The sequence below is a fragment of the Tenrec ecaudatus genome, chromosome X (genome assembly GCF_050624435.1).
Source record: "Tenrec ecaudatus isolate mTenEca1 chromosome X, mTenEca1.hap1, whole genome shotgun sequence".
Classification (NCBI taxonomy): domain Eukaryota; kingdom Metazoa; phylum Chordata; class Mammalia; order Afrosoricida; family Tenrecidae; genus Tenrec; species Tenrec ecaudatus.
This window is the reverse complement of record NC_134548.1, coordinates 84,461,369-84,474,183: the sequence shown is the minus strand read 5'-3', so window position 1 is coordinate 84,474,183 and position 12,815 is coordinate 84,461,369. Positions and strand designations below refer to the sequence as shown.

Sequence of the window (12,815 nt, the reverse complement as noted above, 5' to 3'; positions counted from 1 at the left end):
CTATCCTTGATCACATGCCACAACTCATCTCATTTGATCTGTGGTTATTAGTGTTCATTGGATCAAATCTCTTTTTGATGTGGCCTCTAAATTCATGTGGGAGATGCTCAAATTTGTGTTTTGATTTTCAGGGATTATTTTAAATTTCTTCAACTTCAGCTTAGACGCATCACAGCAATCGATGATCTGTTCTGCTTTTGGCTTTGGCCTCGTTCTGACTGGATGATTCTGAGCTTCTCTGTTGTTTCTGTATTTTGTCTGATTCTTTTGGATTTCATCCTTGGAGAATCCCATGAGTAGTGTATTGAATCGTGTTCCCCAAAACTATTTTTCAATTTGTTGGCTCTGAATCTCAGTGGTTTGATATTTATACAATGAATGTAATTTGATAGTTATGTAATAATCTCCTCAAGGTGTTATTTGGGGTGATCTACCAATTAAGGGTTGGATACAACAACATCTTTAATACCATCAAAACTATGATCTGTTGTGGGTGTTTCCCTGGGCTGTGGCTTACAGCACTTTTGATATGAAAAGGGCTAAAGGATGAGAGAATTTGTCAACTAGAGTTTGCCATCAAGAAAGGAGAGAGCCAAAAACAACCGTTGGGCCCAAGTTCCTGGGCTTCACACCACCTAGATTTAGGGGAAGATTAATGCTAAAACAAATGATGATCTTCAAGCAATGCTGGGCCCATATATGCTGAAAAGAGAGTCTAGGACTTTCCTCAAGGACCAACAGAGAGCAAGCCTTAACCTAGAGTTGGCTCCCAAAAGTTGGACTTTGAATCTTCTAAAGTATGAAAGAATAAAATTCTGTTTGTTAAAGTCACCTACTCTGGTACTTTTGTTGTAGCAGTACTAGATAACGAATACACCATGTATAGTTACTGTTTATGTCATTAAAGATGGTATTTACAATGAATAATTTGGTGGTCTTGAAAGATTCTATCATGAGATTCCAACTTTGTTTCTGTTACCGGGGTCATTTTCCAGCTAGTGTTCCCTCTTTCTTTTGAACTTTTGAATTCCAGTCACTAGTATTGATCAATGCATTTTGATCACTTGTTTGATCAATTTGACACTGCAGAAGTTTGTAAAAATCTTCAGTTTATTAATCTTTGGCATTAGTGTTTGATGCCTCAATTTGAATAATGATTTTGCTAATCTGATCATCCTAGTAAGGGTTTTTGCCAATATCTTATCAATGACAGCATTGGTTACGATTCATTATAGATCTTGAAATGTTGTTTTTGATGATGAATATGCCATTGTTTTTTATTTGTCTTCCCAGGCATATGTTTATACAATTAAAAATGGCGAGTTCCAGCCCATTTTAACCTCACTAATGGCTAGTGTATAGATCTTTGTGTGCTTCATTTTTTTAAATCATTAATGGGAGCTCATACAAATCTTATCACAATCCATACATACATCAGTTGTGTCAAGCACATTTGTACATTCGTTGTCCTCATCATTCTCAAAATATTTGCTCTCCACTTAAGCCCTTGGTATCAGCTCATTTTTTGCCCCCTCCTTGGCCCCCTCTCTCATGAACCCTTCTTGATAATTAATAAATTATTATTTTGTCATGTCTTAACACTGTCCAATATCTCCCTTTACCCACTTTTCTGTGGTCCGCCCCCCCCAGAGAGGGGGTTATATGTAGATCCTTATAATCGGTTCCCCCTTTCTACCCCACTTCCTCTCCACCCTTGGTATCGCCACTCTCACCACTGGTCCTGAAGGGATCATTTGTCCTGGATTCTCTGTGTTTCCAGTTCCTATCTGTACCAGTGGCCATCTTCTGGTCAAGCCAGATTTGTAAGGTAGAATTGGGATCATGATATAGTGAGAAGGAAGCATTTAAGAATTAGAGGAAAGTTTAGTATGTTACATTGTTGCTACACTGCAGGCTTACTGGCTCATTTCCTCCCTTTGACCTATCTGTAAGGGGGTGTCCTATTAATTACAGATGGCCTTTGGATTTCCACTCTGTTCCTTCTCATTTACAATGATATGTTTTCCCCCTGTCTTTGATGCCTGATACCCGATCCCTTGGACACCTAGTGGTCACACAGGCTGGTGTGCTTCGTCCACGTGGGCTTTGATGCTTCTCAGCTAGATGGCCGCATGTTTATCTTCAAGCCTTTTTGATGACTTTCAGTGGCTTTGAGATACATGAATGTTTTTGTTTTGTACCTTTCATGTTTAGAACTATTTATACGAGGCAACACATAGAAAATACTCAAAGGGTGACGTTCCCATTAATTTCTTAATTTACTAGTTTACTCAAAGGAGAGGAGCCCTTGTGACTCAGTGGTAAAATGATTGCTTGCTAACTGATGTGCTGTGCTTGCTTCTGTTTAAATTACACTCCGGTGCAATTTTCTTCTTGCACATTGGGTGGGTCGCTGTGAGTCAAAAATTGACTTGACAGGATGTAATCACAACATTCTGGATTACTATGTTCCAGTTAGTCATATTTGATCTGAAAGAATAGTGGACTGAATAGGAGGTGAACTTTTGAATATATTTCTAGTGAAACCTTGAGAAAATTCAGCATTTTAGCATTTGAAAAATCCCCAATATATGGTTGAACAAGACTTGTGTAGGATTTTCATCAATATTTCGTGATTATTTCTTTTTTTAAGAAAACTAATTCATTTTATTGGGGATTCCTATAGTTCTTATAACAATCTGTACATCAGTTGTATCACACACATTTGTATATATGTTGCCACCACTATTTTCAAAACTTTTCCTTTCTGCTTTAGCCCTTGTTATCGGTTCTTCTCTGCGCTGCCCCCATGACCCCTTAATAAACTATAAATGATTATTATTTTCATATCATACTCCATCTGCTGTTTGCCTTCCTCCACGTTTCTGCTGTTTGTCGCCCTTGGGTATGTGTGTGCGTGTGAGAGAGACAGAGATAACATCAATCATTGTGATCAGTTCCTCCTTTCAATTTCTCACATTTCCCCTATCCTCATGGTATTGCTATTCCTATTATTGTACCTGAGGGGTTTATCTATCCTGGCTTCTCTGTGTTGAGAGCTTTTATGTATTCCAGTGCAAATGCTCCAGTCTAGCCGGATTTGTAAGGTAGAACTGGGGTCATGATCGGGTTAGGGGTGCGGTGGGGGGAAGCATTAAAGAGCTAGAGGAATATGGTGTGTTTCATTGGTGCTATGATGAACCCTGGCTAACTCATCCCTTGTGACCCTTCTGTGTCCAATTGTCTATAGATGGGCTTTGGGGCTACACTCCCATCTCCCTCATTCACATCATAAAATTGGACTTTTTCAATGTAAATATTTAAACAAAAAAGTATATGAAGGGCCTTGAACAGGGGTCCTCAAACTTTTTTACCAGGGGGCCAGCTCACTGTCCCTCAGACCCGTTGGAGTGCCAGACTATAATTACAAAAAAAAACTACGAACAAATTCCTGTGCACACTGCACATATTTTATTTTGAAGTAAAAAAAACAAAATGGATGCCTGGCCTTGAAGATAAACACTATAGAAAAAGTAGTTTTCAAGATAAATTTGATGTGAGCTGATGACAAATGATATTCTTTATTAATTTACTTGCATAAGTAAATCCACTGCCATCAAGTCAATTCTGGCTGGTAACAAGCAACCCTTATGAGAGACACAGTAGCTCTACTACTTAGGGGTTCTGAGACTAAATCTTTATAGGAGCAGACAACCTCATTCTGTGGATCACCTGGAGATCACCTGGAGATACCAGTGCTGCTTCATACTTATGAAAATGTTTTAAGTTTATTTCCCCAATATTTCCAAAGGAGCCCTTGTCACACAGTGGTTAAATACTCTCCTATTAATTGGTAGGCTAGCTGTCTAACCCACCCAGCCAATTCAGGTGAGAAAGACATGCTGGTCTGTAAAGATTCCAAGCTAGAAAACCCTGGTTATATTTTATGGTGTTGATTCAATTTTACTTGATAACATTACTATGTCCAACTTAACCTTAGTAGTCAGTTTTAGAAGATCTTTAAATTCCCCTTCTGTCCCATGAATTTGAGGATTACAAATTATTCAGCAATTTGTGTGCTCTGTATGGGTAAAGGAGCCTTGATTTTTATGATGGTTAAAACAGCTGCCAGCCTAAAGTTTGGGGGGTATATTCTGTCACTTGCTCCACAGAAGAAAGGTGCGACACTTTTTTTTTTGCGACACTCTTTTCATAATAATTTGCCACCTTCGAAATCATGGGATTGGTATCAGAATGGAGTCTTACTAATGGTCTTTTTGCATATTGGTACACAATTTTGTAGAAATTTCTTGTGAGTAGTGTCAGCTACAAAAATGACAAACTATCTTAGAATGCTGTAATTAAGTGAACCCAATTTATCTAGAAAGTTATTTTAAAAGTATCACCATTAAAAACTACAATTTAAATAGACTTACACAAGTAAGCATGTAAAGTAGATGTTCAAATGTGAGTTAAATTTTGGAATGTATATTGAACAAATGGATGGCAGTACTATATCATGTTTTATTTGGAAATTGGTCTGTTTGATGTACTTGTGAGTTTGCTGTAATGCTTTGTGAATTAGTTTTGCTTTCTTATATTTAGCATATTTTTAACTTGAACCTGTCTGTTCGTATGTGTTCTAGAGTTTTACGCTTAACATTTTATTTTAAAATAAGTAAATATTCACAAAAATGAGCATTATAATTATTATACTTGCTGTATCATGCATCCTATCTATTCATTACAGTTCCTAATTTATTTAGGCTCTTTAAGTTTTTATTTTGAAATAGTTGTAAATTCATAGACATTTGAAAAAAAAGTGTAGAGGACATCCTGTATACCCTTAGCAATTTTCCCATAATTGTAATATCTTCAAGTTACAATGTCAAAACTAGGAAACTGAATATCTATTCCTATTTCACTAGCTTTACATGCATTCTGTGTGTGCATGCGCGTGTGTGTTGTGTAAAATATGCATTGCAGTTAAGTAACATGAATAGTTACATCAGGTTCTTAAAAAACTAAACTCCCTTGTGCTACTACTTATTTATTGATACCCCTTTCCCACTCTTTTTTTCTAACCCCTTGGCAAGCCCTGTAATCTGTTCTTCATCTCTCTAGTTCTGTTAGTTTGAGAATGATATCATTCTTTAAAAGCAGAACCCTCAAAAAGTTTGTGGAAAAGGGAATTAAAAAATAATATAGCTTTTTCCATGAGCTTCTTAAAGTTTCCTTGTATGTATCTTTTTGAGATTTCCCCCCCTTAGTTTTATATCCATGAGATTTGCCTAATAATTGTGATACGTATCAGTGTATCACTAGTATACTTCTCTTTCTAAATATTTCAGCATGCATCGTAGTGGTGTTCAATTTTAGAGTTTTTCTTGTGTAATAAAATTTACATACAATGAAATGCACAGATCTTAAATCTAGATGTTACAGTAGAAACTTAAGTTTTTTCATAACTCATGCTCTGAGAATGAACTTTGAAATATATAAGATGTAACTATAAACCATTTTATTACTGATTTTTCATACCCATTGTTATTTTTTGTTAATTCTTTTTATTTATGTTTTGATTGCAGAGTAGAGTTTTAAACCCAGTAGTTTGAATTAAGGTTTTGGGCTCTTAGTTTTGTTTTATATGATTTTCTTACATAGATTTTTCAAAACTAATTTTAAAAAACCTTTTTTTCCGCTCAAGGTGATGAAGCCTTATCTAAATCAGTGCCCCTCACAGTGGATGATGACGATGACGACAATGATCCTGAGAATAGGTATGATACTATCCATAAGGACTTTAAAAAGAGTTTAACACACACTAGGTGTGGGCACAAACAGCAGCTACTCAATAGCAAGCAGACTGTAGAAAGCAAGAGTACTTGCCTTAGAAAGTCCCCCAGTCCTGCAAGTTTGATAAGAGGTTAGAAAATTATTTTATCAATTAAAAATGAATCATAGCTCAATAAGTCAATGACAACAAACATTTCTCCTATACCTAATTATTTTTCTCATCATACAATATGGTGGTCTTACCAGCTTAAGTCAAGAAGTATTATCATTAGAGTTCCATTTAATACATGCATGGGTTTATTACAACCCAAATATGTATAAATATCTTTCTGTGATCAGTGGATGGCTACAGATAAAGTTTTCCACATTGTTTCAGTAGGTGTTTTTAAAGGCCAAATCAAATCTAAGCAATGGCTTTCTAAGTGATCTGGGCTACATTGAAAACATGGGGCGGGGGGGTCCAACTGGAAGGTTATGGCAACTTTGTTTTGGAATTCCAAAGTAGTAATTTTGATAGCTTTATGTAGAAGGACAAGGGAGAATAATGTAGGCTTGTTATGAAGGTTTAAGAAAATTAGAAGGTGTATTGATGAGGAAAAGATCGAGAGTGTTGTGCCAAGGAAATTTTTTGCATTATGACAATGTACCTACTCAGTCTGAAAGGGTAGCCCAGGCTCTCCAATTAGAATTCGTTTGGGAAACTTTACCTTATTTACTTTGCAGCTGTGATCTTGCCCTTTCACACACCTTTTTGTTACCCCCAACTCTTACGAACATTTGAAAGGAATTCAGCTTACCCAAACTGCAAGGAGTAGTTTACTGCAGTGAAAAAGAAAGATATTGAAGAGTGTAACTAATGTTTCTGCATTTTTTAACTCTTCTGTGCAGTATAGTATATACCACATTCACAAAACATTAACAATACCATCTGTTGACAGTGGATAGAAATTTGGCATAATGGGAGTGAGATATCTGGCATTATAATTCTACCTTAAAAATTTTTTTTACAACTATCTGTCTGATCTTGAATAAGCAACCATTAATCAAATGAATGGGTTAGATGAACTATTTAAAAATATGAAAATATATATTTAATTTGAAAGTACCTTCTATCCTGTATAATTAAAACAAACTATTGAATATTTTTTGTAAGAATTGATTTGATCTTGACCATAATTTTCTTAAAACTTATAATTTAGCACTTTTCTGTATTTTTAAAAATTACTTTTATTGGGGGTTCCTACATCTCTTATCACCATCCATACATTCATCGAGAGTTTTCTATATTTTATATACCTGTTTAATATCCACTACATCAAAGATGCAATTAATATCTGTGGGTAATTAATCATTACAGGGATGAGCTATAACTCATGTCTTGCACCATATCAATATAGACCAGGGTCTGGCAAACTGCCCCTCACTACAATTTAAAAATTTTTTGAGGAGCTATAAATACATTTTTTTATTTGATCGTTTTATTGGTGGCTTGTACAATTAAAACAATCATTTTATTGGGGGCTCATACAACTCATCACCATACATACATACATCCATTGTGTCAAGCACATTAGTACATTTGTTTCCATCCTCATTCTCAAAACATTTTCTATTTGAGCCCTGGGCATCAGCTCGTCAATTTTTTCCCCTCTCTCGAGAACCCTTGATAATTTGCATATTATTTTTTGATGTCTTACACTGTCCAATGTCTCCACCCAATTTACTGTTGTCTGTCCCCCAGGGGGAGGGGGTTATACGTAGATCATTGTGATCAGTTCCCCTTATCTCCCTTTCCCCTCCTGGTATCACTATTCTCAGTATTGTTCCTGAGGGGTTTATCTATCCTGGATTCCCCGTGTTTCCAGCTCTTAATCTGTACCAGTGTACACACTCTGGACTAGCCGGATTTGTAAGGTAGAATTGAGATCATGATAGCGGGACAGAGGGGTGATTTAAAGAACTAGAGGAAAGTTGTATGTTTCATTGGTGCTGTACTATACCCTGGCTGGCTTATCACCTCCCTGTGACCCTTCTGTTAGGGGATGTCCAGTTGCCTATAAATGGGCTTTGGGTCTCCACTCTGCATCCCCCTCACTCACAATGATAAGATTTTTTGTTCTTTGATGCCTGATAACTGATCCCATTGACACCTCCTGATCACACATGCTGGTGTGCTTCTTCCATATGGGCTTTGTTGCTTCTCAGCTAGGTGGCTGCTTGTTTATCTTCAAGGTTTTAAGACCCCAGGTGCTGTATCTTTTGATAGCCGGGCACCATTAGCTTTCTTCACCACATTTGATTATGAACCCGCTTTGTTTTTAGCAAGCGTGTACGGAAGGTGAGCATCTTGGAATGCCTGCTTAATTAGAACAAAGTGTTCTTGCATTGAGGGAGTACTTGAGTAGAGGCCAAATGTCCATCTGCTACCTTAATATTAAACCTATAAATATGTGCACATTGGTCTATTTCCCCACCGTCATCTATAAATATATTTACATATATACACGCCTGTATTTACACCTCTATAAATGCTCTTTTCCTCCTAGTTCTTTCCTCTATTTCGTTTTACTTTCCTCTTGTCCCACCATCATGTTCATCCTTCATTTGGGTTTCAGTAATTCCTCTCGGTTACATGGCCTTTGATCACGTCCTATCAGGCCTCCTACACTCTCCTTGCCATCGACCTTTGATTATATGTTGTTCCCTTGTCTCTGGGTTTGTTAACCTCCACTTGCTTTCCCCTGCCTTCTCCTCTCCCATGTCCTCCCAGAACCGTCTGTCATGTTGTTTTATCCTCTGGATTATTTATCCTGCCTATCTTATCTAGATAGACTTGCAGAGTTAATAATATGCACAAAAATCAAGACAGAGCAAAACAAAGCAACAACAGAAAACAAAACAACAACAACCATAAAAGAAAAGCCTGCAAATAGTTCAATGTCTGTGTGTTAACCTTTAGGACTGTTTTCTTTTCTAGTCTGATGGGGCACCACGCCCTGGCCACACAGTCAATTTTTGGTATTTCCGGTTACTTCATTGCTCTGCAAACCTTGCTGTTCTGTTACATGCTCTTAGTGCTTTGCCCTAGTGTGGTGGCGTCAGATCGGGCACAATTTCCACACTGTGACTTCAGTGTTGTTCCCCGTAGCACTGAGTCAGCGAGGGACATCACGTCTGGTAGTGAGGCTGGCCCTATGGTCCTCTCTGTGCATTGGCTGCTCTGAGCGGGGATATCATCCTCAGGGCTTCGTGGACCAGGATGTGTTCCACTCTCTTTTCCTCCCCCCTTTATTTGCTCCTGTGTGCTCTGATCAGACTTGTCCCTCTCCCTGAGCTGTAGCTTCTGTCTTGTCCTCTGAAATTCATACTTTTTCAGGGGAGGAGCGCTGTCCACATAGTTGGGGTTGGGGCCGGCCCCTCAGACTTGTCTATTGGTTCCCTGATTCATGCCGGTATGTTGCATTTACTTTTTGGAGTACTGGGTGGAGGTCTGGTCCCTCTTTCCTTGTGAATATATAAACAGTACCCTCTCCTTGGGTGGGTCAATGCCCCGGGTGTCCCAATAAAAAAAAAAACCATGTCTCTTTTTTTTCTCCTCTCCTCCTCCTGGATTTTATCCCTGGATTTGATCTGGCCCCTGCCATACTACCTGGGTTTCACCCCCAGAATGGTTGTTTAGAGTAGCTTTTTCCCTATGCTCCTTTTGCAGATTCATGTTCTACTTGTCCTTTTGTGCTTGGCATACTTTCCTCCAGTTTTTCCTGAAGTTCTTCCCATGCAGCGATGTGCTTCATGAGTTCATCCCTATTTTTTAGGGATGCGTAGTTCTGTATTGTATGTATGTACCACCGTTTTTTTATCCATTTGTCTGTTGATGGACTTTTGGGGTGTTTCGAACTCCTTTCAATTGTGAATTGTGCCGCGATGAACATTGGAGTACAGATGTCTGCCTGTGGTTTGTTTCTTGCCTCATCTGGATATATGCTCAGTAGGGGTGTTCCTGAGCCATATGGTAGCTCATATGTTTTATATATTGTCAAATCGATTTCCATAATCGCTGCATGTACCTACAGGTCCACCAGCAATGGATGAGAGTTCCTATCTCACCACAGCCCCTCAAACACTTGTTGGTCTTTGATTTTTTGAATTGGGCTATCTTTGAGGGTGTTAGTTGTTATCTCATAGTTGTTTAAATTTGCATTTCCCATATGGCTGATACGTAACAATTTCTGCTCTGTTTTTTGACCGTTCTGATTTCTGCCCTTATGAAACTTCTGTTCAGGTCCTATGCCCACCTCCTCAGAGGGCAATTAGTTCTTTTGCTTTTTGGAGGCTAGCAGAGTATTGTACATTTTAGTTATAAGGCCTTTTTCCAATGTGTCATTTCTAAAGATGTTTTCCCACCCTGTGGGCTCTCTTATTTCTCTCTTGGTGAATTCTTTAATTGTTCATAGGTGTTTATCTTCTCTATATCCCACTTGTGCCTCCTCTGTGCTTGTGTCCTTCCTTATATGTGATAGCCTATGCATTCATTCCCTGAGTCAAAGTTCTCAGGTTGTCCCAATTCCGTCTTTGATGGCCCTAAGAGTTTGGGAGTTTTACCTGAAGGTCTGTAATTCGGCTTGAGTTTATTCTTTTTTTTGAGTTTATTCTTGTGTATGGAGTGAGATAAGGGTTTTGCTTCAGTTTTCTGTAGTTAGATATCTGTTTTTTCCAGCTCCACTTGTTCAAGAGGGCATCCACTTCCCATTTGATATTTTTTGGGCCCTTATCAAAGATCAGTTGTCCGTATGCTGACGATTTTATTTTGGAGTCTTTTATTTTTTATTGGTCTGAGTATCTGTCATTATACCAATACCATGCTGTTTTGATCACCGTGGCTTTATAATATTTGCTAAAGTCAGGAGAGCAAGCCTTCTTCCTGAGGAGTTCTCTGCTAATTCTGGACTTCTCCCCTCTCCATACGAAGTTGGTCATCAGCTTTTCTATTCCTTTGAGGAAAGATGAGGGCAATTGCATTGGGATTGCAGTAAACTTATATAGTGCCTTGGGCAGAACTGAAATTTATACTATATTGAGTCTTCCTATCCACAAGCATGAGATGCTCTTCCATTTGTTGAGGTCACACTTGGTTTCTTATAATAGTGTTCTGGTAGTTTCTTCAAACATTTTTTTTAAATTTAAGTCAGGTATATCCCTAAATATTTCAATTTGTGCTTGGTTATTGTGAAGGGTACCACTTTTTTGATATCCTCTTCTCTGGGTTTGTCCAGTGTTTATAGCAGTCTGATGGACTTCTGTTTTTTTGTCTTATATCCTGCCACTCTGCCAAACACCTCTATTGCTTCCAGTGCTCCCCTTGTGGACCTGTTGGTATTTTCTGTATATAAAATCATATCATCTGCAACGAAACGATAGTTTCACCTTTCCTTCCTCAGGGGAATTCTATGATGTCTTTTCTTTGCCTTATGCTGTTTGCTAAGTTCTCCCGTACGATGTTAACAAAGATGGTACAAGGGGCATCCTTGTCTGGTCCTCGTTTTCACTGGGATTGTTTTCATCTTTTGTCCATTGACTACCACGTTGTTTGTTGGTTTTTCATATATAGCTTGTATTAGATTGAGGCATCTCCTGTCCGTTTCTATCGTCTTGAGTGTGTGACGCAGGTATTGGTATTGAATGTTGTTAAATGCTTTTTCCGGATCTTTCAATATTATGTGATTCTTACAGTTTTTTATGTCAACATGGCAAATGATACTAACGGTGTTTCATATGTTGAACCCACCCTATATCCCTGGTGTGAATCCCACTTGGTCATGGTTAATTATTTATTTGATATACTTTTCTATTCTATTGGCCAGTATTTTGTTAAAGAGTTTTGCATCGATGTTAATTAGGGACATTGGTCTGTATTTCTCCATTCTTATGGGATTCTTGTCCGGTTTACGTATCGTAGTTATACTAGCTTCATAGAAGGAATTTGGGAGTTTGCCATCTTTTTCAATGTTTTGGAAGAGTTTGTGTAGGATTGGTGTCAGTTCTTCCCTGAATGCTTGGTAGAATTCTCCTGTGAAGCCATCTGGTCCAGCGGATTTTTTTTCGTTGGTAATCCCTTGATAACCTTGTCTATTTCTTCTATTGTTATGTGTTTGTTAATATTCTTGACGTCTATTGGAGATAGTCTAGGGAGGAACTGTTTCCATTTCTTACAAGTTGTTAAATTTATTGGAGAACAGGCCTTTGTAGTCCTTGTAATTATCCTCTTGATTTCAGTAGTGTCTATTGTAATTTCCCATTTCATGCCTTACCCTTGCTAATGAAATTTGTTCCTTTCTACGTTTAGGTTTGCCAGTGGTCTATCATTTCTGTTTATTCTTTCAAAGAACCAACTTTTCTTATTTTCCCTCTCCTGAATCTCAGCCATGATTTTTATTATTTCTTTTCTTTTTCTATTAGTAGGATTGTCCTGTTTACTGTGCTCTAGTTGCTGTAAATTTTTTACAGCATATTCTTAAGTCTTGCTTCCTTTTTCCTGTGTCCATGTAATGGTATGAAACTTCTGATTATTGTCTTCGCTGTGCCCCATAACTTTTGGTATTTTGTGTTTTCCTTTTCCATGGTTTCTGGAAATTTCCTTATTTTATCTCTGATCTGGAACAGTACACAGTCCTTTTGCAATAGACCGTTATTCATCTTCCAATTGTTTTCTCTTGTTTCTAAATCTTCCATTTGTTCATTTCCTGTTTTATTGCACAGTGGTCAGAGACAGAGGTCTGTATATTGTCAATGTGCTTAAATTGATGTAGATTCACCTTGTGCCCCAGCATGTGATCTATCTTCAAATATGTGCCATGTGGGTTTGAAAAGAATGTGAAATTTTTTTTGTATTTGGGTGAGGAGTTGTGTAAATATCTATTAAGTCAGGTTTTCTAATTGAAGTGTTTAGATCTGTATCCTTCTTGTGCAGTTTCTTCCCCTGTGATCTGTTCTTTTCAGAGAGCAGTGTATTGAAGTAATGT

General features: G+C 37.8%; 1 protein-coding gene across 5 annotated transcripts in view; it reads left to right on the top strand.

Moving 5' to 3' along the window:
• Window positions 1-12,815, top strand: part of ATRX (ATRX chromatin remodeler) — a 241,168-nt gene that overhangs the window by 81,013 nt on the left and 147,340 nt on the right. For all 5 annotated transcript variants that reach the window (XM_075539142.1, XM_075539143.1, XM_075539141.1 and 2 more), the window contains one exon: window positions 5,708-5,780. In XM_075539142.1, the coding sequence (XP_075395257.1) occupies window positions 5,708-5,780 (73 nt within the window). The remainder of the gene's footprint in view (window positions 1-5,707; window positions 5,781-12,815) is intronic.